General features: G+C 47.4%; 1 protein-coding gene across 4 annotated transcripts in view; it reads left to right on the top strand.

The window, feature by feature from the left end:
• LOC122927358 (very-long-chain enoyl-CoA reductase) overlaps nucleotides 1-25,963 on the top strand; it is a 50,445-nt gene extending 24,482 nt beyond the window's left edge. For all 4 annotated transcript variants that reach the window (XM_044279131.1, XM_044279133.1, XM_044279130.1 and 1 more), the window contains 9 exons: nucleotides 1,713-1,816; nucleotides 6,222-6,337; nucleotides 9,078-9,183; nucleotides 10,294-10,366; nucleotides 11,313-11,356; nucleotides 12,729-12,786; nucleotides 24,337-24,425; nucleotides 25,037-25,082; nucleotides 25,545-25,963. In XM_044279131.1, coding sequence (XP_044135066.1) covers nucleotides 1,713-1,816; nucleotides 6,222-6,337; nucleotides 9,078-9,183; nucleotides 10,294-10,366; nucleotides 11,313-11,356; nucleotides 12,729-12,786; nucleotides 24,337-24,425; nucleotides 25,037-25,082; nucleotides 25,545-25,672 — 764 coding nt within the window. In that variant the 3' untranslated portion in view covers nucleotides 25,673-25,963. The remainder of the gene's footprint in view (nucleotides 1-1,712; nucleotides 1,817-6,221; nucleotides 6,338-9,077; nucleotides 9,184-10,293; nucleotides 10,367-11,312; nucleotides 11,357-12,728; nucleotides 12,787-24,336; nucleotides 24,426-25,036; nucleotides 25,083-25,544) is intronic.
• Nucleotides 25,964-26,234: the final 271 nt, after the last annotated feature.

A 26,234-nucleotide genomic window follows, 5' to 3' on the forward strand; every position in this document is an offset into this window, starting at 1 on the left:
TTCCACGAGCATTTAGGCTCGCTACGTTTGACGGCGTGGCTATTGAGACCGCCGTCTTAACGCGACGGGGTTTCTCCGCGGACGTAGTCCGCACCATGATCCGGGCTCGTAAGCCCGTATCCTCTAGGATCTACTATCGGGTTTGGAGGTCCTATCTGGGGTTCTGTGAGTCCCGGAGCATCCCACCTCTCCGGTTTTCTCTTCCCACAATCCTGTCCTTCCTCCAGTCGGGTCTGGACCTGGGGCTGTGCCTCAGTTCTCTGAAGGGTCAGATTTCGGCGCTGTCTATTCTTCTCCAGCGTCCCCTGGCCCCTCTAGGGCCAATTAAGACCTTCTTACAAGGGGTGGCTCACTCTGTTCCGCCGTACCGCCCTCCAGTTCCTTCCTGGGACCTGAATGTGGTGCTCTCGGCGCTCCAATCAGCCCCCTTCGAGCCTTTACGGGAGGTCTCCCTTCGCCTTCTGTCCTGCAAGGTCATCTTTCTTGTGGCCGTCACGTCTCTCCGACGGGTGTCGGAGTTAGCGGCTCTTTCTTGCTCCGAACCTTTCCTGATCTTCCACCAGGATAAGGTTGTGCTTCGGCCTGTCCCCCGACTTTCCTGCCAAAGGTGGTCTCTGCCTTTCACATCAATGAGGACATCGTCCTTCCGTCGCTCTGTCCCTCTCCTTCCCACCCCAGAGAACGGGAACTGCACCGTCTGGATGTGGTCAGGGCGTTGAGGATTTACTTGGAGGTCACCGGGTCCTTTCGGCGCACGGACTCCCTGTTTGTGGTTCCGGAGGGTTTGCGCAGAGGGTTGGCGGTCTCCAAGGTGGCTATTGCCCGTTTCATTAAACTGGCGGTGTCTGAGGCTTATCGAGCCAAGGGCAGACCTCCGCCTTTCGGCGTCACTGCTCATTCCACCAGAGCAGTCGGAGCTTCCTGGGCGCTGAGGCATCGGGCCTCGGCTGAACAGTTGTGCAAAGCAGCCACTTGGTCCTCTCTGCACACTTTCACAAAGTTCTATAGGGTGCATACGCATCCATCAGCGGATGCTGCTTTGGGCCGCCTGGTTTTGCAGGCAGCGGTTTCCTGATGCTCTGGTGGTGTTCCGCCTTGGGTTTGTGGTCCCTCCCTTCTTGGACTGCTCTTGAACGTCCCAAGGTCTGTGTCCCCCAAGGAAAATGGGCGAGAAAAGGAGATTTTTTGTATAACTTACCAGTTAAATCTCTTTCTCGCTCTTCCTTGGGGGACACAGCACCCACCCTTCTGTGTTTGGTTACAGGGTTATGGTCTGGCGCCCCGTTGGGTTGCTGGCTGGTTGTTTCCGTTATTGGTTGTTATCCTTTCACTACTTGGACACGCAACTGGTAGCCTCTATCTCCAGGCTGAGGGTATAGCTGATGGAGGAGGGGCTTAACAGTTTTACTTAGTGTCACGCCTCCTAGGGAGCTGAGCTATACCCAAGGTCTGTGTCCCCCAAGGAAGAGCGAGAAAGAGATTTAACTGGTAAGTTATACAAAAAATCTCCTTTTTTCTTTTTTTTTGGCACACTGGGTAAAGATCACTGATTTGCCTACTGTCCTGTGTAAAACCTATTAAAAACAAAAGGAACGGTGTCAAATGACATTCCCTCCTCTGTTACCTCCTTGAAAACGTGAACATCTGTAAGCATAAACACTGAGCGCTGCACTTGTACCACCTTATCAATGCTCTTTTGCTGTGTGTCACAGAGGGAAGGTCGCTGAAAGACGAGGACATTCTGCAGAATCTACCTGTGGGGACCACGGCCACCCTGTACTTCAGAGACCTGGGAGCACAGATCAGCTGGGTCACTGTAAGTACATGCCATTAATGGATACAGCGTGGTGGCTATCATTATAACCATGGTCTCCACACTATGGCTCTCGGCATGCCCAGCATCCTGGGTCATAGTAGTTTTGCAATACTTGGAGAGGCACAGGCTGGAGACCATTGCAGTAAACTTTGATCCACTTTTATCCACTTATACACTAAATACTAACGGGTAAATTTATCATGACATTTTTTTATTTATTTTTGTCTTTCTTAAAGAGGAGCTGTCACCGCTCCTGACATGCCTGTTTTAATATCTTCATGCGTTCCCCATGTAATAACAATTCAGGAACATCTATTCTTATGGCTCTATGTTGTGCCATTCCTTTATTATTTCTACTAGAAGTTATGAATGAATTGCTAGCAGTCTGCAGTAAGGGTACAGAGAGGAGGTAACCAATTTGGGGGGTGTCCCTGCACAGTCTGAAAATGGCATCACTGATTGGCTAGAGGAAGACTGAGCAGGTACACCTCCCCCAACTGGTAACACCCCTCTGTACCCTTACTGCAGACTGCTAGCAATTCACTCATAACTTCTAGTAGAAATAATAAGGGAATGGCACAACATAGAGCCATAAGAATAGCTGCGCCAGAATTGTTATTACATGGGGAATGCATGAAGCTATAAAAACAGACATGTCAGGAGAGGTGAAAGGTCCTCTAATTTTAGAGTTAAAGGCTATGTATGCACAGCGTTTGGGCATTTAAAAAATATATATGGATTCTGCTTATTTTGGGCAAAAATAATTTTTTCATTTGCTCTTTCAGGCAGTTTTTTCTCTACACCTTAGGCTTCATGCACACGACCGTTGTGTGCATCCGTGGCCGTTGTGCCGTTTTCAGTTTTTTTTCGCCGACCCATTGACTTTCAATGGGTCCGTGGAAAAATCGGAAAATGCTCCATTTTGCAGCCGAGACCATGATCCGTGTATCCTGTCCGTCAAAAAAAATATGACCTGTCCTATTTTTTTGACGGACAACGGTTCACGGACCCATTCAAGTCAATGGGTCCGTGAAAGAACACGGATGCACACAAGATTGGTGTCCGTGATCCGTGGCCGTAGGTTACTTTCATACAGACGGATCCGAAGATCCGTCTGCATAAAAGCTTTTTCATAGCTGAGTTTTCACTTCGTGAAAACTCAGATCCGACAGTATATTCTAACACAGAGGCGTTCCCATGGTGATGGGGACGCTTCTAGTTAGAATATACAACGAACTGTGTACATGACTGCTGCCTGGCAGCACCCGATCTCTTACAGGGGGCCGTGATCCGTACAATTAACCCCTCAGGTGCTGCACCTGAAGGGGTTAATTGTGCTATCATAGCCCCCTGTAAGAGATCCGGGCTGCCAGGCAGCAGGGGGCAGACCCCCCTCCCTACCCAGTTTAAATTTCATTGGTGGCCAGTGCGCCCCCCCTCCCTCCCTCTATTGTAATAATAGCATTGGTGGCACAGTGTGCGGCCCCCCCTCCCTCCCTCTATTGCATTAACATTGGTAGCAGTGTCCGCCCCCCCCTCCACCCTCTATTGTTTTAATACATTGGTGGCAGTGTGCGCCCCCCCCCCCTTCCTCCCTCTATTCTTTTAATACATTGGTGGCAGTGTGCGGCCTCCCCCCCCCCCCAGATCATTGGTGGCAGCGGAGTTCCGATCGGAGTCCCAGTTTAATCGCTGGGGCTCCGATCGGTAACCATGGCAACGAGGACGCTACTGCAGTCCTGGTTGCCATGGTTACTTAGCCTTAGCAATAGTAGAAGATTCATACTTACCTGCTGGCTGCTGCAATGTCTGCGTCCGGCCGGGAGCTCCTCCTACTGGTAAGTGACAGCAATGCGCCGCACAGACCTGTCACTTACCAGTAGGAGGAGCTCCCGGCCGGACACAGAGATCGCAGCAGCCAGGTAAGTATGATGCTTCTACTCCGCTGCCACCAATGATCCAATGATGGGGGGGGGCGCACACTGCCACCAATGCTATTACAATAGAGGGAGGGAGGGGGGGGGCGCACTGCCACCAATGCTATTATTACAATAGAGGGAGAGGGGGGGGGGTGCACACTGCCACCAATGCTATTACAATAGAGGGAGGGCGGGGGGGGGGGGGGGGGGCGCACACTGCCACCAATGCTATTATTACAATAGAGGGAGGGAGGGGGGGGGGCGCACACTGGCCACCAACGAGTTAACTACAGGGGAGGGAGGGGGGGGGCCCACTGGCCACCAATGAGTTAAAACAGGGGGGGGGGGGTCTGCCCCCTGCTACCAGGCAGCAGGGGCCAGTCATGTACACAGTTTTTTTTGTATATTCTAACCTGAAGCGTCCCCATCACCATGGGAACGCCTCTGTGTTAGAATATACTGTCGGATCTGAGTTTCACGATGTAGCTCATATCCGACAGTATATTCTAACATAGAGGCGTTCCCATGGTGATGGGGACGCTTCAAGTTAAAATATACCATCGGATTGGAGAAAACTCCAATCCGATGGTATAAAAGAACTCCAGACTTTACATTGAAAGTCAATGGGGACGGATCCGTTTGAAATGGCACCATATTGTGTCAACGTCAAACGGATCCGTCCCCATTGACTTGCATTGTAATTCAGGACAGGATCCGTTTGGCTCCGCACGGCCAGGCGGACACCAAAACGACTTTTTTTTCATGTCCGTGGATCCTCCAAAAATCAAGGAAGACCCACGGACGGAAAAACGGTCACGGGTCACGGACCTACGGACCCCGTTTTTGCGGACAGTGAAAAAATACTGTCGTGTGCATGAGGCCTAACACTGTCTGCAGATACACTGAAAGTGAATCTGCTTTCTGCTTCACAGTGAATCTGCCAGGGAGCTGCTCTGATGGTTTGATCTGTAGCTCTTATCTGTACCCAAGGGTGCACCTAGCCTTTCTGCTGCCTAAGGCGAACACTAAAACTGCCCCTCCCCCCCCATGCCAACTTCTTAACCTAATCCCTTTACCACAATAAAAGCACTCATTGCCCATGCCCATTCCGCTGCCTCTCTTGCCCCTACCTGGTGCTGCCTCATTGGTGGTGCACCCCTGTCTGTACCTTCCCAACAGCTCATGAACACTGGCTCATATCTAACCTCTATCAGCGTAAACGAGTGTGTGAGCTACCAGGAGTTGAGAGATGAGGGCTAAAGATTAACCGAGCAAAGCGGCTCACTGATAGGTTCACTGATAGCTTTTCAGTTGTTAAATTTTGCACATCTTTAATGAGAATTGTTACCTTTTTTTACACCCATGTATACCCACTGTACAGGGGGAAGTGTGCAGATATTACATGTGTACCCGCTGTACGGGGGGAAGCGTGCAGAATATTACATGTGTACCCGCTGTACGGGGGGAAGCATGCAGAATATTACATGTGTACCCGCTGTACGGGGGGAAGCGTGCAGGATATTACATGTGTACCCGCTGTACGGGGGGAAGCGTGCAGAATATTACCTGTGTACCCACTGTACAGGGGGAAGCGTGCAGATATTGGGCTACTTTCACACTCGCGTTTGGCTTTCCGTTTGTGAGATCCATTCAGGGCTCTCACAAGCGGTCCAAAACGGATCAGTTTTGCCCTAATGCATTCTGAATGGAAAAGAATCCGCTCAGAATGCATCAGTTTGCCTCCATTCAGTCACCATGCCGCTCTGAAAGGCAGACACCAAAACGCTGCCTGCAGCATTTTGCTGTCCGCCTGACGAAGCGGAGCTAAACGGTAAGTCAATGGGGACGTTACAGATGATACAAACGGATCTGTTCATGACGGATGCATGCGGTTGTATTATTGTAACTGATCCAATTTTGCAGATCCATGACGGATCCACCCAAAACGCGAGTGTGAAAGTAGCCTTACATATATACCCACTGTACAGGGGAAACGTGCAGATATGACATGTATACAAACTGTACAGAGGGTAGCATGCAAATAGGTCATGTATGCACACTGCATGGAGAGAAGCGTGCAGATAATACATCGCTGGACAGACCTGCCTATTTTCCTACAGATACAAATGTATGGATAGTTATACTGGTTCTGGCACAGCCGGGCAGAGTAATGAGTGCGGTATACCAATGTTTCTTGTGCTGCCAGACCGGCCTGCATCATTGTACATCAAAGTCAAGGCCAAATATCCTCTTGATTGCAGTACATACCGCAGCACAAGTGTCTGCACTCTGGGCCTGGCTGTGTAATTGTAAGTGCCAGCTCCCATTACACTGGGTTGTGGATTTGCTGTCCCCTCTTCCCTTTGGAAAAATGTAGCACATTGAGGAGATGTTTATATGGTGTACATGGTAGTGCGTGGGCATCGCCCTTCATTAGAGGTCTCGATTACACAGTCTAATGAGAACTGTGCTTGATCCCTCTCCAGGTGTTCCTCACCGAGTACGCCGGGCCGCTGGTCATCTACTTGCTTTTCTACTTCCGAGTCCCTTTTATTTATGGCCCCAAATATGACTTCATCACAAGCCGACATTCTGTGGTACAGTGAGTATTACTGACCTCATTCTCTAGATCTTGCTTTTACAAAAATTTATTAGTTTTTTGCTCGAAAATACCTTTAACAGATGCCGAAAAATTAAAGAAAGTTGTCTGGTCCCAAAATCTAATTTTGATGTGCTCCCAACACCCCTCACAATTCATACTCGTGACCCCAATACCTGTTTGCCCCCAGTCTGGGCATCAAAGCAGCTCACAAGGAATAATGACATCCAGGACTTCCTGTTTGCTTCACCACCTAGCTTTATTTCTAAAAAATGAGTCACAGGCCTATATATATATATATATATATATATATGTATGTATATTTCTGTGTGTGTATCTACATATACACACAGCCAATTACACTGCTGAGCCCAGAGGTCAGGCTTCTTGCAGAATTGAACTGAGCTGTCAGCTGAGGCGCTCCGTTCACTGTAGGGTTGCACTGGGTATCGAACTTTCCATACCCAAGTGATCCTTTTGTACCCGCATCAATACGATACCGGGATTTGCTATTTTTCGATACTAGACTCCCCTACTGCGCAGCCTATTATCTGTTAGAGTGCCTCGGCGTGCACCATGTTCTCATCAGCCGGCACAGTGGAGAAGGAGGGAGTCCCTTCCTCCCCACTGTGATGCGGTCGCCACTGTCACCAATGAGAAGAGAGGGGTGGGGGCTGTGATGCTGCCACCAATGAAATTAATTAACATTATCATATTACTTAGGAGAGGGAGGCTTTTAACACTGCACCACCAATGCAAATAATTAACCTTTAAATACAAATGTAGGCTGCGGCTGCCAGCCATGTCACACAGCCGGAATCCGGCCTCAATGACAGGGATCCAGCTGAACCCCGTCAATTAACTCTCAGGTGCAGCACCTGAGGGGTCAATTGACGCGGTTTGGCGGGATCACCGCCCACCCCTCACTGAGGCCGGATGCCGGCTGTGTGATACAGCCGGCACCCGCAGCCTACATTTGTATTTAAGGGTTAATTGTATGCATTGGTGGTGCAGTGTTAACAGCCCCCCTTCCTCAGTATTATAATAATGTTAATTATCTTCATTGATGGCAGATAAGTAGTTTAATTTCCGATCGGAGCCCCAGCAGTGAAATAGCCATCCACGGCTCCCATGGTAAGCTCCCTGCTGCTGTGTGCACAAAGCCCAGGGCAGCAGGGACAGTGTAAAATCCTATTCACACTAATAATATTAGGGTGAATAGGACAAGGGATTAAAAAATCCCAGGTTCTATCCCTCTAAGGGGGCTAATAGTTATTAAATAAAAAAATTTAAAAAGTAAAAAACGCCAAAATATTACAATTTTAAATGACCCCCTTTCCAAATTTACTTATAAAAATATATAAACAATATAAAACGCATTAGGTATCGTCACATCCGAAAAAGTCTGAACTATTTAAAAATCTCATATGCGGTGAACACTGTAACAGAAAGTTAAAAAAAAAAAAAAAAAACCTTAATGATTTGTTATTTTTTGTCACCTTATACCCCCAAAAAATAGAATAGGACTGTTCTATTATGGGCCGGACGTTCAATAAAATACTGAATACACGCAGCTTTTTTTTTTTTTATTGAATGGTATCGAGTATCGCAATACTTTTTTATGGTATCAAATGAAAATGTTGGCGTTGTGACAACTCTAGTTCACTGCAGAGGCCCTGACGCTCACTCAGTACTATGATAGTACTGAGCATGCGTCGGGAATGCAAGCCCCCGCCCCCAAAGTCTTCCCAGCAGCAGTCGATGGTGACGCCAGTGACGACGTCCTGTCGAATGCAGCGGCCCAGAAGACGGGACATCGCAGGAAGTAGAGAGAGCCTGTGAAGTCCACTCATGTGAGTCAGGGTGAGCATCCAACTGAAGTGCTTCCTTCTACATGTTAGTTTAAAGGGCCATCTAATAGAGTTGGCCCGGATGAACGCCTTTAAATTATTATTTAAATTAGATTTTGCTTATAAATATTTCTTTCATTTTCATTTTATTTTTTGCATGGCTATGCATAAATACATCTTGAAATATTCCAGTTTGGACACTTGCGGCTATAAGCAGCTTACTAGTCAGCTTTGCTGTATAGGCTGGGACAGTCTGCAGTGGACAGGGGAACTAAAGTATGGTTTCCGTCACAAAGTGATAGTCACAACACTCTGCCTGGTGGCGGTCTGCTGGGGCTCCCATCAGTCCTGAGACTGAAGGGATCGTGGCGCTGCTTTAGCACTGCAACACGCCTGGTCACAGGAATATTTTGGTGACTTACCTCCAGATTATAGCTGGATGGTTTAGTTATTTACCTTTGAAGACTGTTTACAGTGTCTTTTTCACATGTGCATTGGGAAGGCTCCTGGCGTGTATGTAAAACCTTTTTTTTTTTACTGTATAGAATAGTGCAGTCTGCTGCACTTTTCCATACAGCGGCCCCTCGCAAGAAAATGCGTACATTGTTTTTTTTCTTTTTTTTCTTAAACAGGGGCGCCTATGGCTATACAGTGTTACACGTCAGGAAATGCTCCCGGCACATGCCCCTGATGTGCACTGCAAACACAGTATGAATAGACTTCTAATCATTTTACAGAGCACAGAATATTCTGGTGCAAAAAAAAACCTGCAGAGTCTAAAGTTCTCTTTTCGAAGCACCTTCCTCATGTTTATGATCCCGTTGTATTGCTGATTATGTATGTCTGTATAGACCTATGCTGTACTGTGTATTTTTTTTTTTTGTCTCCCGCAGCCTGGCCTGTATCTGTCATTCGTTTCACTATATTAAACGTCTCCTGGAAACTCTCTTTGTACATCGCTTCTCTCATGGCACCATGCCGCTCAGGAATATTTTCAAGGTAAATCCTGTTGAATTGGAGTTTAAAGGAGTTCTCTGAGTTACATATATTGATGACTTTTCCTCAGTATAAGCCATCCATATCAGATCGGAGGGGTTTCTTATACATTTTGGCCATTGCGCTGCAAACTATACAGTGTACAGAACGGAACCAATAGGCTCTGTACACTGTGTAGTATCCGGTACCGGTGTACTGCAGTGCAGAAGCTGAGCTGCATTACCCTGGCAAAACCCTGGCATGGCCACTGCACCAAGTATAGAGCTGTGCTCCATACACACTATAGGTCTATACGACTGCCAAAAACAGCTGATTGGTGGTTGTGACGGGTGACAAACCCCCAGTGATCTGATGTTGATGACCCATCCTGAGCATAGGTCATCAATATCTGTAGTCCAGACAACCCCTTTAAAACATATTTTAAAAAAGAATGGGGGTGTTACAGTGCATTCCATACAGAATGTGTCCATGTCATGCGGACTCCACTTTCACTAAACATAGTCCTTTTCTTGGAGGACTGAATGGAGAACCATGCACAACCCGTGGACTCTTAGTCATCTCTGTTGGAGACCACAATTAAAATCGTGGCTGCTTTCAGAAATGATGCCACCTGTCCTGTCCATGGTTTGTGCCTGGTACCGCTACTCAGCTCCATTGAAGGGAGTAGAGCTGAGCGGCAATACCATACACAAAGAAAGCAGCCACGTTTTTCTAAAGCTTGCAGAGTAAAGAATGTTTGATGGTCCTGATTCAATGTCAACTTTTGAAAGTGTTTGTATGAAATCAAAAAGAGAGGTCATCTGCGCCCCTTCCCCTGCAGTGGCGCTACTCTTGCCCATCGGCTCTCTCCGGTATTGCAGCATTCACTTGAATAGGGCGGAGCAGCGATACCAGACAGCTCATGGGTTTTTCTAATATCCTACAATTCTTTTAAGCTTTGCACATTCCTGGAATCCATTCCGTTCATGTATGGGAATATACCTGTGTGTGAACATGGGAAGAACATAAAAACTGGATGCAGACGATACCTTGAGTTAATGAGCCAGGACTGCAGTGCGTTTAGTGTCTTGTGGCGCTTGTCTCACATGTCCCTTCCATGGTTGTGTGTTGCAGAACTGTATGTATTACTGGGGATTTACGGCCTGGATGGCTTACTACATCAATCACCCCCTGTATACTCCCCCAGGTAAGTGCTTACACCTCATATTTTGTTTTACAGCGACCGTCCCCATGAGGCTTATAAAGGGGTACAGAGGGAGGCTGGTAGAATAGTGGAGCTGTGCATTAGTGGTCTACATTTCACCTGTATAACTGATGGTAAGGTGCGGGTGAGCACTCAAACGTTGTTTACATCATGCCTTTATGCAAATGAGACACAAAGCCGCAACATCACCGATGCCCCCAGCCTCTGATGTCACCTGGTCTTTGGACAAAGCAGTTTTCCTTCACATATACTGTAGACCAGTGTTTCCCAACCAGTGTGCCTCCAGCTGTTGCAAAACTACAACTCCCAGCATGCCTGCACAACCAAAGGCTGTCCGGGCATGCTGGGAGTTGTAGTTTTGCAACAGCTGGAGGCACACTAGTTGGGAAACACTGCTGTAGACATCACCCTCGCTGAATGTACTGCGCATGTGCCCTGCCCCTTACCGTGGAGATGGCTTTCGTTTCAGTTCCGGTGACTCACAGTGACCATCAGCGACGTATGTGTAGTACATACAGTGAGGTCAGTGCCTGCATTATAGTAATGAGCAGGGCCAGCGTGCAGGAAAAGGTACACAGTGAAGAGGTGACGACGCAAGCAGAGGGTCAGAGCAAGATTTGACAGATAGAGCTGAACCCTGGGTTCTCTGATTATGGCTGTTCTCCAATGAACCAGAATTAAAAAAACATGGGGAATAAAGTTGAGGGTGTCCCTGTCTGAAGATTGAGGAACCTGTGTTGTGATTGCGACATGGCCTGTACTGAAAATCGGAAAAGGAGGCTTTTGTTGACAGCAAATTTTTTTTTTTAAATACTTTTTTTGTTTTAGGTGTAATAACCAATTATAGTGATTTAGAGGTATTTCAGTACTGGGTATGGTATGGTGTCAATGCAGATAACTACGTTAACCATGACATTATTTTTACCAGTGTTCGGAGACGACCAGGTGAAGTTAGCAGTCGCCATATTCATGGTAAGACTGCACTACTGCTCTTTTCACTCATCTGTACTTCTCACTGCCTCTGAGAGCAAACCGCATGTTCTGAAAAATCTAGGGTTTGTAGCATCCAGGAGACTGCAAAGTGTTTACAAGCGCTCTGTCCACCATCTTTCTCTGCTGGTATCTGCTACGTCCCAATAGCAGTTGCCAAGAACGATGAGTGACCTCAAGTTATCCCCTACCCGCAGGATAACTAACAGAGCGTTGGGGTCCTAGCCCTGTACTTGGCTATCTTCGGCGCTCCCATAGAAATGAATGGAATGACGTTGCACTTTTCAGACCAACCACTCCATCCAATTAAGGGGGCTCCACAGGGTTTGGGGCTCACATTCTTGTGATTAGTGGGAGTCCCAGCAGTAGGACTCCCATAATCTATTACTTATCACCCATTCTGTGGATAGGTTATAACTTGTTATAACTGGAATGCACCTTTAAATAAATCCCAACCCCAGTGAATTAATGCAAAGTCAAATCTGAGCTCTCAGACTTCTCCTTTTAAAGGGGTTCTCCGGGCCTGTACCCAAAATTGGTCTTTCAGCTAAGGGTACTTTCACACTTGCGTTGCTCGATTCCGGCAATCTGTATGCAAACTGAAACCATTTGTAGACGGATCCGCATGCGGATCCATCTCACAAATGCATTGTAATACCCGATCCATCTCTCTGGTGTCATCTGGAAAAAACGGATCCGGTATTTTTTTTTGAAACAATTTTAAAGGTCTGTGCATGCGCAGACCGGATCGGGCATTCCGGCAAGTGTTCAGGATTTTTGGCCTGAGAGAAAAATGCAGCATGCTGCATTTTTTTCTCCATCCAAATACCGTAAAAGGACTGAACTGAAGACATCCTGATGCATCCTCAACGGATTGCTTTCCATTCAGAATGCATTAGGTTAAAGTTTTTTTTCCAGTATTGAGCCCCTGTGACGGAACTCAATGCCGGAAAACTTTGACGTAAGTGTGAAAGTACCCTAATCTGCGTAGAGAATCCACTTTCAGCAGCACTTGCCCTTCTGCCACTCCTCCAAATCTGCGATCCTGGTTGGGGTCACGTGATCACCGACTGTCTACAGGCTTCACTGTGAGGTCCCGACCAAATGTGCTTTTCTTCTCCCTGTTGAGCTGCATAATGCACATTTAGCTGACAAGGAAAAAATGGAAACGCACCCGGTCAGGACACCAGAAGAAGAACCCGTCGGGTGGTCACGTTATCCCAGCTAGGATTGAAGTATTGGCAGAGCGATGGAAGGGTAAGTACTGCTCAAAGTGTCTTCTCTCTCTTAGGCACAGGCCTGGAGAACCTCTTTTATCTAGATATTAATGTCACATCTTCTTTCTCTTTATCAGTTCTGTCAGTTGGGCAATTTCTCCATACACATTGCTCTGAGGAACCTACGGCCAGCCGGTAAGTTGTAAGCTATGCAGCTGAAGTGATGACACAAGTAGTCATGTGTTTATTGCAGACCTTTACTAATGATGTTTCCCATCGTGCCAATGATTATTTATTGAGATTCAGGAGTTGGGGGACTTTCACACTTGCGTTGCTGGATTCCGGCAGGCAGAAACCATTTGTAGACTGATCCAGATGCGGCTCCGTCTCACAAATGCATTGCAATACCGTATCAGTCTCTCCGGTGTCATCCGGAAAAACTGATCCGGTATTTATTATTTTTTTTACATTTTCTCGCCCAGTTTCCTTGGGGGACACAGAAGACCTTGGGTATAGCTCATCTCCATAGGAGGCGTGACACTAAGTGAAAACTGTTAAGCCCCTCCTCCACAGCTATACCCTCAGCCTGGAGAGAGAGGCTGCCAGTTTTTGCTTAGTGTCCAAGGAGGCAAGACACTCCCTGCTACTGCAGGGCTGTTTTCTCCTTGTTTTTAATTTTGATTTTTACTTTTTCTTTTCTTTTTGTTCCAGACATTACGGGACAACAGAGTCGCACTAGACTTCTCTGTTTCTCCCGGGGTTGAGCTGCGCCAGTGCCGGTCATCCGCACTGCTGCCTCCCCCACAGAAGGCAAGGTGGACCAGGGCAGCCCAGCTCCCCTGCATCCCGCCAGCGCAAGGGTCGCCCGCACGCCAAGTCCCTCTTCCAGCGTCCTGCCACTACGGTGCCAGTAGCTGAAGGGGCGACCCTGCTGGAACGGACCGAGGGTGAAGACGGCTGTGGTGAGAGAGTGGCTTCTCCAGCCCTACGACCCCCTCCCCCCACCCAGGTCTCCTGCGTGACTGACCCCCATATTGGTCCCTGCTGGTCCTAGGCTGGCCCCATCCTAGCTTGTTTTATTAGCTCCCTCTCCTCCCCTCCACAATAGGTGCCCACTGAGGGGTTATGCTGGCGTCCCTATCATGCCGCCCAGGGAGCTGCCTCTATACGGGCACCCGGTCACAGGGTTCCCCCCCCCTTATCGCCTTACCGGTGCGCTGCTCAGGGCCAGAGGCCCTCTCCTGACGGCTGCAGCGTAGGGCCCTTGTTTCCGGTCCGCGGGGTGGGCACCCGCGGCCGGAATGACTGGTGCGGTGTCCCAGCAGACCCTGGCCGACCACTGCTGCTCTCAGAGGCTGTCTTTCCGGTCGGCCGGGCGCCGCAGAAAGATTCTTTCCACAGGATTCCGGCTCCTTCCCGGGCCCCCTGACTGTTCCGGCCCGCGGGGTGGGCCCCCGCGGCCGGTATTATGCACGCGCCGCTCCGCTCCCTCCAGGTCCCGGCCGGTACCTCCGGGCACCGCGAAAATTTAGGCCCCGGCTTCGCGGCCGCGAAAATTTAGGCCCCGGCTTCGCGGCCTAGTAGGCCGCAAATTTCCGGCCTCGATTGGAGGGGGCGGGCACTCTCCAGGCGCGAATTCTTCCCGCCGGAGGTCCCCCCGCCCCCAGGGCATCGCTGCACCGCTCTCAGGTCGGATCCCTGTTAACCTCTTGGATGCCGACGGCTCCCATCTGGAGGAGACCCTAGGATGGCTAGCCTCTCAAAGAGGCTGTGCCCTTATATGGTGGCCCCTTCCTGCCTCAAAGAGGCTGTGTTTTAGAATAATAAATAAAAAAAAAATAAAAAAAAAAAAAATATAAAATAAAATAAATATATATATATTTTTAATAAAATTAAATAAAAAACATAAATACAGAAATAATATAAGAATTAACAGTATGTGTGTGTTTATATATATATATATATATATATATATATATATATAAGAGGTATCTGTATTTTTTTGTTGGCTGCGCAGGATGCTGCAGCCTGACCTTAGAGCGCTGGCCGTATGCCTGCCCCTATTCCATAGGCGGCATGTTGCGCTCCGTGGCACTGGCCAGGTATACATGTTCCCCTTCTAGGCGGACCCTTGCCCTCTCCTGGGATACGGCGCTGGCCAGGTGCAGGCCGCCCTTTTCTATAGGCAGAATTAGTCGCCTTCTCCAGTCACGGTACTGGCCATGTGCATGACCCCCCATTATAGGCGGCATACTGCACTCTCTCTGGCTGCGGGCTGGCCTTGTGCATGACCCCCTTCTGTAGGCGGAATACTGCCCTTTTACCGCATACGATGCTGACCATGTGCACGACCCCCTTCCATAGGCGGAACGCTGCACTCTCGCTGGGTTTGCTACGGCCATATGCGTGACCCCCTTCCATAGACGGGACGCTGCACCCTCGCTGGATTCGCTACGGCCATATGCATGACCTCCTTCCATAGGCGGAACGCTGCACTCTCGCTGGGTTCGCTACGGCCATATGCATGACCTCCTTCCATAGGCGGAATGCTGTACTCTCGCTGGGTTCGCTACGGCCTTATGCATGACCTCCTTCCATAGGTGGAATGTTGCACTCTCTCTGGCTTCGCTGCTGGTCATACGCATGACCTCCGTCCAGAGGAGGGCTGCTGCGCTCCCTCTCTCTGGATTCGCTGCCGGCCATATGCATGACCTCCGTTCATGGGCAGAACGCTGCACTCTCGCTGGATTCGCTGCCGGCCATATGCATGAGCCGGCCATGTGCATTGCCTCCTTCCGTAGGCGGAATGCTGCACGTTTTGGATTCGCTGCCGGCCATACGCATGACCTCCGTCCGTAGGCGGAATGCTGCACTCTCTCTGGATTTGCTGCCGGCCATGTGCATGAACTCCTTCCATAGGTGGTTTGCTGCACTATCACTGGATTCGCTGCCGGCCATGTGCACGACACCTTCCTTGGGTGGTGTGCTGCACTCACTGGAATCGCTGCCAGCAATGAGCATGTATCCTTTCCTCAGGCGGCATATGCACAACGCCACTGACTGTGGTTGTTTTCTCGCCAGTGCGTTGCTGGCCATGTGCATGTCCCGCATCCTTGGCGGGGTGCTTGCATTTTTGCTGGATGCGATGACGGCCGTGTGCATTACCCGCCCCTTTCTGGGTGGAATACTGCTCTTTCGCCGGATATGTTGCGGGCCATACACGGCCCACCTCATCCATGGGCAAGAATTTGCACCCTCACGTGACCCATGGCTGTCCTTGAAATGCTGTGCGGGATTCTTGCTTGTTCTCCTTCGTTGTGGAGTAGTTGCACTCTCACAGTATTCGGTGTTAGGTGGGTTATTGCGCACTCGCTTTATGGTAAGATAACCCGTGCATGTCCCCCTTTCGCTGGGCGGACCTCCTGCGTTCCCGCTGGGTACTGTGCGGCCATGTGATTAGTCACCTTCTGGGCGAACTATGGTATGTTCTACTTCTCTGAAGTTGTTACTGGCCTTGGGCAACCCCCCTTTGGGACGGGCCTTTGCATTCTTACCAGCTGCAGTGTTGCCAGGTACATTTCCCCCTTTTCTGGGGGGCCTGCCTGCGTTCCCATCGCATGCCATACTGATGTCTTGTGCATCACTCCCTTTCAGGTTGCACTTTGCACTTCCGTTGATACTGTTGGGCTCTGTGGCTGATCCCCTTCACTGGGTGACTATTTTTTTGCAGTGAGCGGAATTTTCTGGTGCGCTCTGTCCGTTGTTTGGGCCGTGTATGCCTTCTCCTCCCATAGGTGGGTTGGCCTTCTCACTGCTTGCGGGGCTGTTCGTACGTATGCCTCACTTCCTCCTGCGACATACCCTTTTTTCTCTTGGGATGTGGTGCTGTCACGGGCCTTGCACTCTTCTCTAAAGAGATCATTCTGTCCACCTGTATGACCCTTGGGTGCTGTCATACAAGCATTACAAGTATGCCGTTGTATTCAAAGGTGTATTCTTTAGATATGAGTAGATGGGCTCTACTTGCTCTCTACTTCGCCGAGCTGGGTGGTGCTCGTTTTCTGGTTTGGCCTGTATATTGTGGTCCCGTTGTTTCGGCATCCACCATGTCCGTTGGCCTTTCCACTTGGGGAGTGTTCGTGGTTCTTTGATACGTACCCTTTCGTTCTCCCGTGCACTCGCTTCCCGGCGCAAGTGGTCACTGGGTCGAGAGTGCCGTTTGCAGTGCCACTCGATTTCTGCGTTAGCTCTGGCGGGACTGCTGTTCCCTCGCCTGCTACTGTTTTCCTCCTCTTCGGGTGTCGTGCAGTATGAGTTTTTTCTTTTGGCGCCCCCTCTGCGCTTTAGGCTGGTCCGCTACCGGGTTCGGGCCGCTTTTCTCGGGATGGTCACCCAGCTGCTCTTGGGTGCTCACTTACCCAGGTCCGTAGGACCTCCACCTTGGGTTCTTCAGGGTACTCGCCTTCTGCGTGGCAGTGAACCGGGCGTCTCGGTGAGCGGGGTTCTGCCTTTGAGCTGTCCTATGGCTTCCCTGTTGCCCACTCCTCCTTTCAGTTGTAGGGTGTTATGCCGGCCTCTGTCTCGACTGCCTTTTTTCGCCGGCTCTGCTTGGCTCCCACTCGGTTTGGCTCGGCTCCCTCCGATGTGGCTTTTGCCCCGGCCGCGCTTCAGTGGCTGTTCCTTCGCTGCCCTTCCCTCTGGGGAGAGCTTGGTTGTTCATGTGGATGGTTCTGATGTTCCTCTTGGCCTCGTACTGTCTCCCTTGGTCACTCTGGCTGTAACTTGGGAGGACCCCCATTCGGTCGAGATTGTCATTAGATCTCCCACACCGGGACTGTAGGACGTCTTCCTGTGGTGGCTACATCGGCATGGATTTTAGCCTGTCTTGTCCTGGCGGTTGCTGGGCGGACCCTTCGGTTCCTTTCCGTCTGTCCTTCTGCTCCCCCACTCCGGGTGGTTACAGGACTACGTTGCTCGGGGGCCGACGGGACCAGTTTTGCCGACCGTTCTGCCCGTGTTACTGGTCTGCGCCTGTTCGCATTGGGTTTCACCCGCTTGCCCAGGCGACTCTAGCGGGCTCGCTAGTGTTCGCTCCTGGCCGTGTTTTGTCCAGGATCTGTTGTAGGACTTAGGGGTTTTACCGGGGGTTCTGTGGGAAGCTGGGCGTTCCCCCACTCTGCCTTTCGGCGTTCCCCGGCCCTCTGGGCCTGTCAGGACCCTTTTCCGTGGAGCGGCTTTGGGGTTCCCTCGTACTGCCCCTGGGTACCGCCCTGGGCATTGCATACTGGGCTCTTGGCGCTCCAATCTTTCCCTTGGAGCCGTTACAGGAGTTCTCTCTGCTACTTCTGTCCTGTACGGTTATGTTTCCGTAGCCGTCGTGTCTCTGGCGGGTGCCTGGGTGGCGGCCCTTCTTGTTCCGAGCCTTCTCTTTCCTCGGGACGGGGCTGTTCTCCATCCCGTCTCTTCCTTCCTTCTGAAGGTGGTGTTTGTCTTTCATTTTAACGGGGCTTTCGTCCTCCCCTTCCCACCCCCGGGAACGGACACTTCACCGATTTGGGAGTTGTTTGGGCCTTGCGGTTTTTACTTGGAGATCTCCGACTCTTGTTGACGTTCGGTCTCTTGGTTTTCCAGGAGGTCCGCGCAACGGGTTGGTGGCCTCCGGGGTGGCTTTCCTCCGCTTTCTCACAGTGGTTGTTGCTGTGGTTACCGCGCCAGGGGCAGGGTTCTGCTTTTGGTGTCACCGTTCGTTTCACCGGAGCGGTCGGTGCCTTCTGGGCCGGTGGCATTTGGTTTCGGCCATGCGTCTGTGCGCGGCGGTCACTGGTCTGCCTTACAGCGTTCTACAGGGTGCATACTCTGGCTTCGGCAGATGCTGCCTTGGGCCGCCTGGTCTGCGGGCGGCGGTTTCTTGATGCCTTCGGGTGATTCGCCTTGGTGCTGTGGTCCCTCCCCCTTTTGGACTGCTTTTGAACGTCCCAAGGTCTTCTGTGTCCCCCAAGGAAACTGGGCGAGAAAACGAGATTTTTGTATAACTTACCAGTAAAATCTCTTTCTCGCTCTTTCCTTGGGGGACACAGCTCCCACCCATTCTTTGTTTTTTCTCTACACGGTTTCCGAGTTGTTTTACCCGTTGGGTAGTTGGCTTGTTGGTTCCACTTTTGGACTTTGCCTTTTTTTCACTACTTGGACACGCAACTGGCAGCCTCTCTCTCCAGGCTGAGGGTATAGCTGTGGAGGAGGGGCTTAACAGTTTTCACTTAGTGTCACGCCTCCTATGGAGATGAGCTATACCCAAGGTCTTCTGTGTCCCCCAAGGAAAGAGCGAGAAAGAGATTTTACTGGTAAGTTATACAAAAATCTCGTTTTTAAAGGTCTGCGCAGACCGGATCCGTCAATGCAGCAATTTTGATGCACATTACATTACAATGCCGGATCCAGCAAGTGTTCAGGATTTTTGGCCAGAGAGGAAAATACAGCATGCTGAGTTTTTTTTCTCCGTCTAAATACCGTAAAAGGACTGAACGGATTGCTTTCCATTCAGAATGCATTAGGAAAAAATTGTCAGTTTGACTCAAGTGTGAAAGTACCCTTATATGTCAGACTTGGTTTGACTTGTTGTCTGGTCTCCTTTCTACATCAGCATGTGTCTTCTGTCAGTCGGAATGCCTTCCCGTTAGATCTCCTGCTTCTATTGGTAGCATTTTTGGAAAAGGATTGCGCTGCAGGAGAAAATTCTTTTGTATAAAAATAATAAAAAGTTCCTTTGGTAGATCTTCAATCAACGTGGTCACAAGCCAACCTCACAACTTAACACTGGTATGGAAATCTGTTCTGAAATGAAAAAGCGCACTATGGTGTAGCAAGTTCCACAAACTTAGCGCCCCTGCGAATAGATTATACTCACAGGGTATCTTGCGAGTAAATGCGTATATGAATGGATGGTGTCTTCAATAGTACTCTGTTGAAAAGAGAGGACTATAGTGTAGCATGTAATTACACTTAAAACGCTTGCTGTAAGGTTATACTCACAGGATGTCCCTTATGAGAGGCTGGAAGGAATCTGTGCAATATTCACAGGCAGCTGGGCGGGTGGAGCAGGCAAGGATCAAGATACTCAAGTAGGAATTTCCAAATATCGATCCGACGGATGGAGTGCTTCTGCACCTAGATGGTACTAGACCTCAGCTTCTCAGAAGGACTGGTTAGTGGAACGGATGCGCACCAAAGAGTCGGATAAAAATTATTTAATGAGAAATAAAATTACAGCTAAAACCACAAGACTAAAGTCTCTGAAATGCCCGACCCGGGTTTCGCCGTGATGCTTCGTCTGGGGCGTTGATTGGTGATTGGATTCCACAGAGTTTAAATTAGCAGGAGACCTCCCTTCTACCACGTCATGACATCCTTCACAGGAGTGCAAGGCAAGACCAATTATACATAAGCAGACACACATGAACAAAAAATATATGTATATAAAATCCACATAAAAACATAAATAGATAAAAAAAATTAAAATTATTATATATGGGGCAAGGTGCTAAAGGAAGAGGTGTTAAAAAAGACAGGCATTAACGTCACATTCTACATTCAACCCTTGGGGTTGGATAGTTCCTAAAAGGAACATCCATTCAACTTCTTTTTTATTTATTAAGGAGATGAAGTCCCCTCCACGAGTAGGTGTGCGCACAAGTTCTAATCCAAAAAAGCGCAGACCTCTAGGGTTTTTCATTATGACAAATTTTAAAATGTAACGAGACACTATGGGTCTCGAGACCCTTTTTAATATTACATACGTGCTCCTGCACTCGAGTTTTTAGGCTTCGTATAGTCCTGCCGACATATTGGAGGCCACAAGGGCACTCCAAAAGATAAATTACGCCAACACTATTGCAAGAGAATTGGCCCCTTATTTTCAAGGCAGTGTCTTTCATCTTATTGGTTTTGATGGTCTCCACAAACCTTTCTCGGTCTTTTTGGATGCGGTTTTTGCAGGGCAAGCAAAAACCGCACCAAGTGAACCTGCCTTTATGTGCATTGATGCGTTTTTTACTAGTTGCGAGATTAGCACTACGGACCAGTTTATTAGTCAAATTGTCGGCTCTAGTGAAGACTACAGGAGGCTTAGTTGGTAAATCTTTACTGAGTACAGGATCGTTTTGAAGGATATGCCAATTTTTACTGATCATATTTTTTATACAGCCCACCTTGCTGTTATAGCGAGTCAAAAAGGTATATCTAAAATCCTTCTTCTGTTCATTTTTATTCTTACTTGACTGAAAAGTGACATCAGTGCGTTTCCGTTCTACCTCCTCTTTGCAATGATCCAACAATTCTATCTCATAACTCTTTTCCAGGAATCTGTTTTTGATCAATTGTCCTTGTTCTCTAAAGTCTTCTAACTTACTGCAATTTTTTGAGATGCGTTGAAATTGGTTTTTAGGGATATTTTTTAGCCATGATGGATGATGGCAACTATTCATCTCAATGTATGTATTTACATCAACCGTTTTGAAGAAGGTCTTGGTTTTTAATCTCCCCTCTTCCACAAATATAACCAAATCTAGGAAGTCCACAGAAACCGCACTGATGTGACTAGTAAATTTTAAATTAAAATCATTTATGTTAATGCCTGCTATGAAGGTATCTAGACCCTCCCTCTCACCTAGCCAGATGAGAAGGCAGTCGTCTATATATCTTCGCCACACTAAAAGTTGTCCCTTACCTAACTCTTTTTTGAGAATTGGATCAATATTCTCCCTCTCCCACATAGTCATAAAAAGATTAGCGAGGCTCGGGGCGAATTTCGCCACCATCGCCACGCCAGAATGTTGAAGATAAAAATTATCTTTGTAAAGAAAATAATTGCGAGTCAGACAGAAGGTTACACAATCCAGAATAAAGGTTTTCTGGTCCAACCCCATATTCAGATCGGTCTCTAACGCTTCCTGAACCCCCCTAATACCCAAATTTTGGGGAATACAGGTATATAGGGAAGAAACATCCACCGTAGCTAGCCATAGAGATCCATGGATTTCTCCCATGTCGTTGATTAAATCAATGACACTAGTAGAATTCTTGAGATAGGAGGGGGCCACTGTCACATATTTCTGCAAGAAGAAATCGATATATTCGGAGACTCTACTGTTCAGGGAATTAATCCCTGAAACAATAGGTCTCCCTGGTGGATTAATCGGGTCTTTGTGGATCTTCGGCAGAAAATATATGACAGGGGTGACAGGGCATTTTAGACAAAGGTAATCAAATTCTTTTTTGTTTAGCACCTCCTTCTCCAGGCCCTTTTTTAGAATAATTTCCAATTGTCCCTTGTAGGCAACAAGTGGGTTATTCTTTAAAATTAAATAGGTATCTCTATCCAAAAGCAGCCTATCCATTTCCATAGTGTATTGTTCGACATCCATTATAACAACTCCTCCCCCCTTGTCGGCTGGTTTTATTACTATCCTGTCATTTTTCTCCAATTGCCTAAGTGCCTCCTTTTCCCCTTTGGAGAGATTCTGTTGTTTGGGGTTATGATCCATCTTGTCTAATTCGTTTAGGAGGCTCCTTTTAAAGGCGTCAATGCATTCATTATTTTTATTTTTTGGACAGAAATTGGATCTATTTCGGAGGTCAGTGATTTTAATTTAAATGATTTTAATTTAAAATTTACTAGTCACATCAGTGCGGTTTCTGTGGACTTCCTAGATTTGGTTATATTTGTGGAAGAGGGGAGATTAAAAACCAAGACCTTCTTCAAAACGGTTGATGTAAATACATACATTGAGATGTATAGTTGCCATCATCCATCATGGCTAAAAAATATCCCTAAAAACCAATTTCAACGTATCTCAAAAAATTGCAGTAAGTTAGAAGACTTTAGAGAACAAGGACAATTGATCAAAAACAGATTCCTGGAAAAGGGTTATGAGATAGAATTGTTGGATCATTGCAAAGAGGAGGTAGAACGGAAACGCACTGATGTCACTTTTCAGTCAAGTAAGAATAAAAATGAACAGAAGAAGGATTTTAGATATACCTTTTTGACTCGCTATAACAGCAAGGTGGGCTGTATAAAAAATATGATCAGTAAAAATTGGCATATCCTTCAAAACGATCCTGTACTCAGTAAAGATTTACCAACTAAGCCTCCTGTAGTCTTCACTAGAGCCGACAATTTGACTAATAAACTGGTCCGTAGTGCTAATCTCGCAACTAGTAAAAAACGCATCAATGCACATAAAGGCAGGTTCACTTGGTGCGGTTTTTGCTTGCCCTGCAAAAACCGCATCCAAAAAGACCGAGAAAGGTTTGTGGAGACCATCAAAACCAATAAGATGAAAGACACTGCCTTGAAAATAAGGGGCCAATTCTCTTGCAATAGTGTTGGCGTAATTTATCTTTTGGAGTGCCCTTGTGGCCTCCAATATGTCGGCAGGACTACACGAAGCCTAAAAACTCGAGTGCAGGAGCACGTACGTAATATTAAAAAGGGTCTCGAGACCCATAGTGTCTCGTTACATTTTAAAATTTGTCATAATAAAAACCCTAGAGGTCTGCGCTTTTTTGGATTAGAACTTGTGCGCACACCTACTCGTGGAGGGGACTTCATCTCCTTAATAAATAAAAAAGAAGTTGAATGGATGTTCCTTTTAGGAACTATCCAACCCCAAGGGTTGAATGTAGAATGTGACGTTAATGCCTGTCTTTTTTAACACCTCTTCCTTTAGCACCTTGCCCCATATATAATAATTTTAATTTTTTTTATCTATTTATGTTTTTATGTGGATTTTATATACATATATTTTTTGTTCATGTGTGTCTGCTTATGTATAATTGGTCTTGCCTTGCACTCCTGTGAAGGATGTCATGACGTGGTAGAAGGGAGGTCTCCTGCTAATTTAAACTCTGTGGAATCCAATCACCAATCAACGCCCCAGACGAAGCATCACGGCGAAACCCGGGTCGGGCATTTCAGAGACTTTAGTCTTGTGGTTTTAGCTGTAATTTTATTTCTCATTAAATAATTTTTATCCGACTCTTTGGTGCGCATCCGTTCCACTAACCAGTCCTTCTGAGAAGCTGAGGTCTAGTACCATCTAGGTGCAGAAGCACTCCATCCGTCGGATCGATATTTGGAAATTCCTACTTGAGTATCTTGATCTTTTCCTGCTCCACCCGCCCAGCTGCCTGTGAATATTGCACAGATTCCTTCCAGCCTCTCATAAGGGACATCCTGTGAGTATAACCTTACAGCAAGCGTTTTAAGTGTAATTACATGCTACACTATAGTCCTCTCTTTTCAACAGAGTACTATTGAAGACACCATCCATTCATATACGCATTTACTCGCAAGATACCCTGTGAGTATAATCTATTCGCAGGGGCGCTAAGTTTGTGGAACTTGCTACACCATAGTGCGCTTTTTCATTTCAGAACAGATTTCCATACCAGTGTTAAGTTGTGAGGTTGGCTTGTGACCACGTTGATTGAAGATCTACCAAAGGAACTTTTTATTATTTTTATTTTTATACAAAAGAATTTTCTCCTGCAGCGCAATCCTTTTCCAAAAATTTACTTATTTGACTTTTCCCACATTGTCTCCGGATTTGCAGCGCTAGAGAAGACAAGTATATCTAACAGAGACTTTATTTATTTTTCTTCTATTGGTAGCAGTTGGTAGAGCCCACATTGTGCAGTAATTAGTTTTATTCCTAATTTATTCCTTTACTATGTTTTTATCCAAAGGCTCAAAGACACGGAAGATTCCTTTCCCTACTCGTAACCCATTCACATGGCTTTTCCTTTTGGTGTCCTGCCCAAACTACACATATGAGGTAAGAGTCTGGATCTATATTATTTTTTTTATTTTTTAAACACTTTTATTAAGCCCCCCCATAGGGGCCCTTAACATGCAATCCTTATTCTGCCTGTAACTTACATTGCAATTAATTAATATTCCATTGTAAGCCACTTGTGCTATTTTCCTTTGGGGCATCAATCTTGGGGGTCCAACACCTGGGACCCCCCACCCCGCTGATCCGCTGTTTGAGAAGTTACTGGTGCTCACCATACACATCACTTTACATTGTATAATGGTTGTCCTTGGTATTGCAAGCTCAGCCCCAGTCACTTGAATGGGACTGAGCTGGGCCTAGGCCACATGACCAATGAAAGTGATGTCACCTGTCCTAGGGTGAGTTGGCGAGAAGGCCGTGGCGCTTACACAAATGGCGGTGTCTTCTTAAACAGCTGATCAGCAGGGGTCCTGGGTGTTGCCCGCCAATCAGATACTGATTACCTATCCAGAGGGTAGATCATCATTTAAAATGTCTTGTAACACCCCTTTAACGTAGGGACAGCTCACTATTTAAATCCGCTCAAGCCTTGCCTTGTTTTTATTTACTGTCATTTTATTTCAACCATAACTTCTGTCTTCATGTCTCAGGTTGGCTCTTGGTTTGGATTTGCCATCATGACCCAGTGTCTTCCTGGTGAGTATGGACATTTTTGTTGGATGGCTTCTTGAAGACAGCACCCCCGCTGGTTCGGACATATTCTGTCATTTATTACAGTTAGCTGCTGACTGCCAGCTGCTGTGTATTGGTGTTTGTACATCTTTAAGTCTGCGGACACGCATAGCGAACACGTCAGAGCTGATTTCTAATGATTCTTAGTGACTGTAGTTTCAGTCTGCAGTGACGTGTGGTAAAACTGTGTCGGCTTGGTGTACGTTCACATTCGTTCAATGGTATTACAGCTTAGCCGCATTCAATTGAATACCAGACACAGATTCACTTCTAAGATGATGTTTGGTCTGCCTTGTGTTTCCAAGAATTATTATTAGGCTTTTTTTTTTTTTGTCTTTTTTGCACGCAGCCTCATCTGGCTCTCATTGATCTACTTACATTATTAAGACTGTCACATGTTAACTCCCGCCCTCTATTTTGTCATAGTCGCTCTATTCTGCTTGGTTGGATTCATCCAAATGACAATTTGGGCCAAAGGAAAACATCGCAGCTACTTGAAGGAGTTTAAGGACTACCCACCTCTCCGCTCGCCCATCATCCCCTTCATCCTGTGATCTCGAACCTCCTCCTTGCTGGTCGTTTACTGCCCTCCTATCTCTGCTCTAGAACTCTAACCTCCCATGTATGCACTGAGCTGAAGGACCCTGCACTGAAGTCTGAAGCTGACACTACTGTCTCCTCATGGACCGTCCCTGGAAGAATCAGTCCCATCTTATTATTATAATTTCTTTTTTTTTTATTACTGTGAAGAGATGGGCTGAATTTTATTAGATATATTTGTCAGCAGGTTTTTGGTACTAATGAATCAGAGGGATGTTATAAAGTAGATCTGGAAATTGACCAGAGTTGTGTCTCTTGGTGAAATGATGTTCACTGTCACCTTTGATCTCTAACCTCTCAATGGGTTTGCATATTTTAGAGTATGAGGACATGTAATGGTGTGGTTGAAATTTGCACCATGGCATGTCCTGAGCCCTGTCAGTTCCCAGTTGTCACAGGTGCTAGTATACTGGCACACCTTTCACTACTCTGATGCTGCGGTGCCACAGCGCTACTATACTGTCACACCTTTCACTACTCTGATGCTGCGGTGCCACAGCGCTAGTATACTGTCAC

Source organism: Bufo gargarizans, chromosome 2, assembly GCF_014858855.1.
Source record: "Bufo gargarizans isolate SCDJY-AF-19 chromosome 2, ASM1485885v1, whole genome shotgun sequence".
Lineage (NCBI taxonomy): Eukaryota > Metazoa > Chordata > Amphibia > Anura > Bufonidae > Bufo > Bufo gargarizans.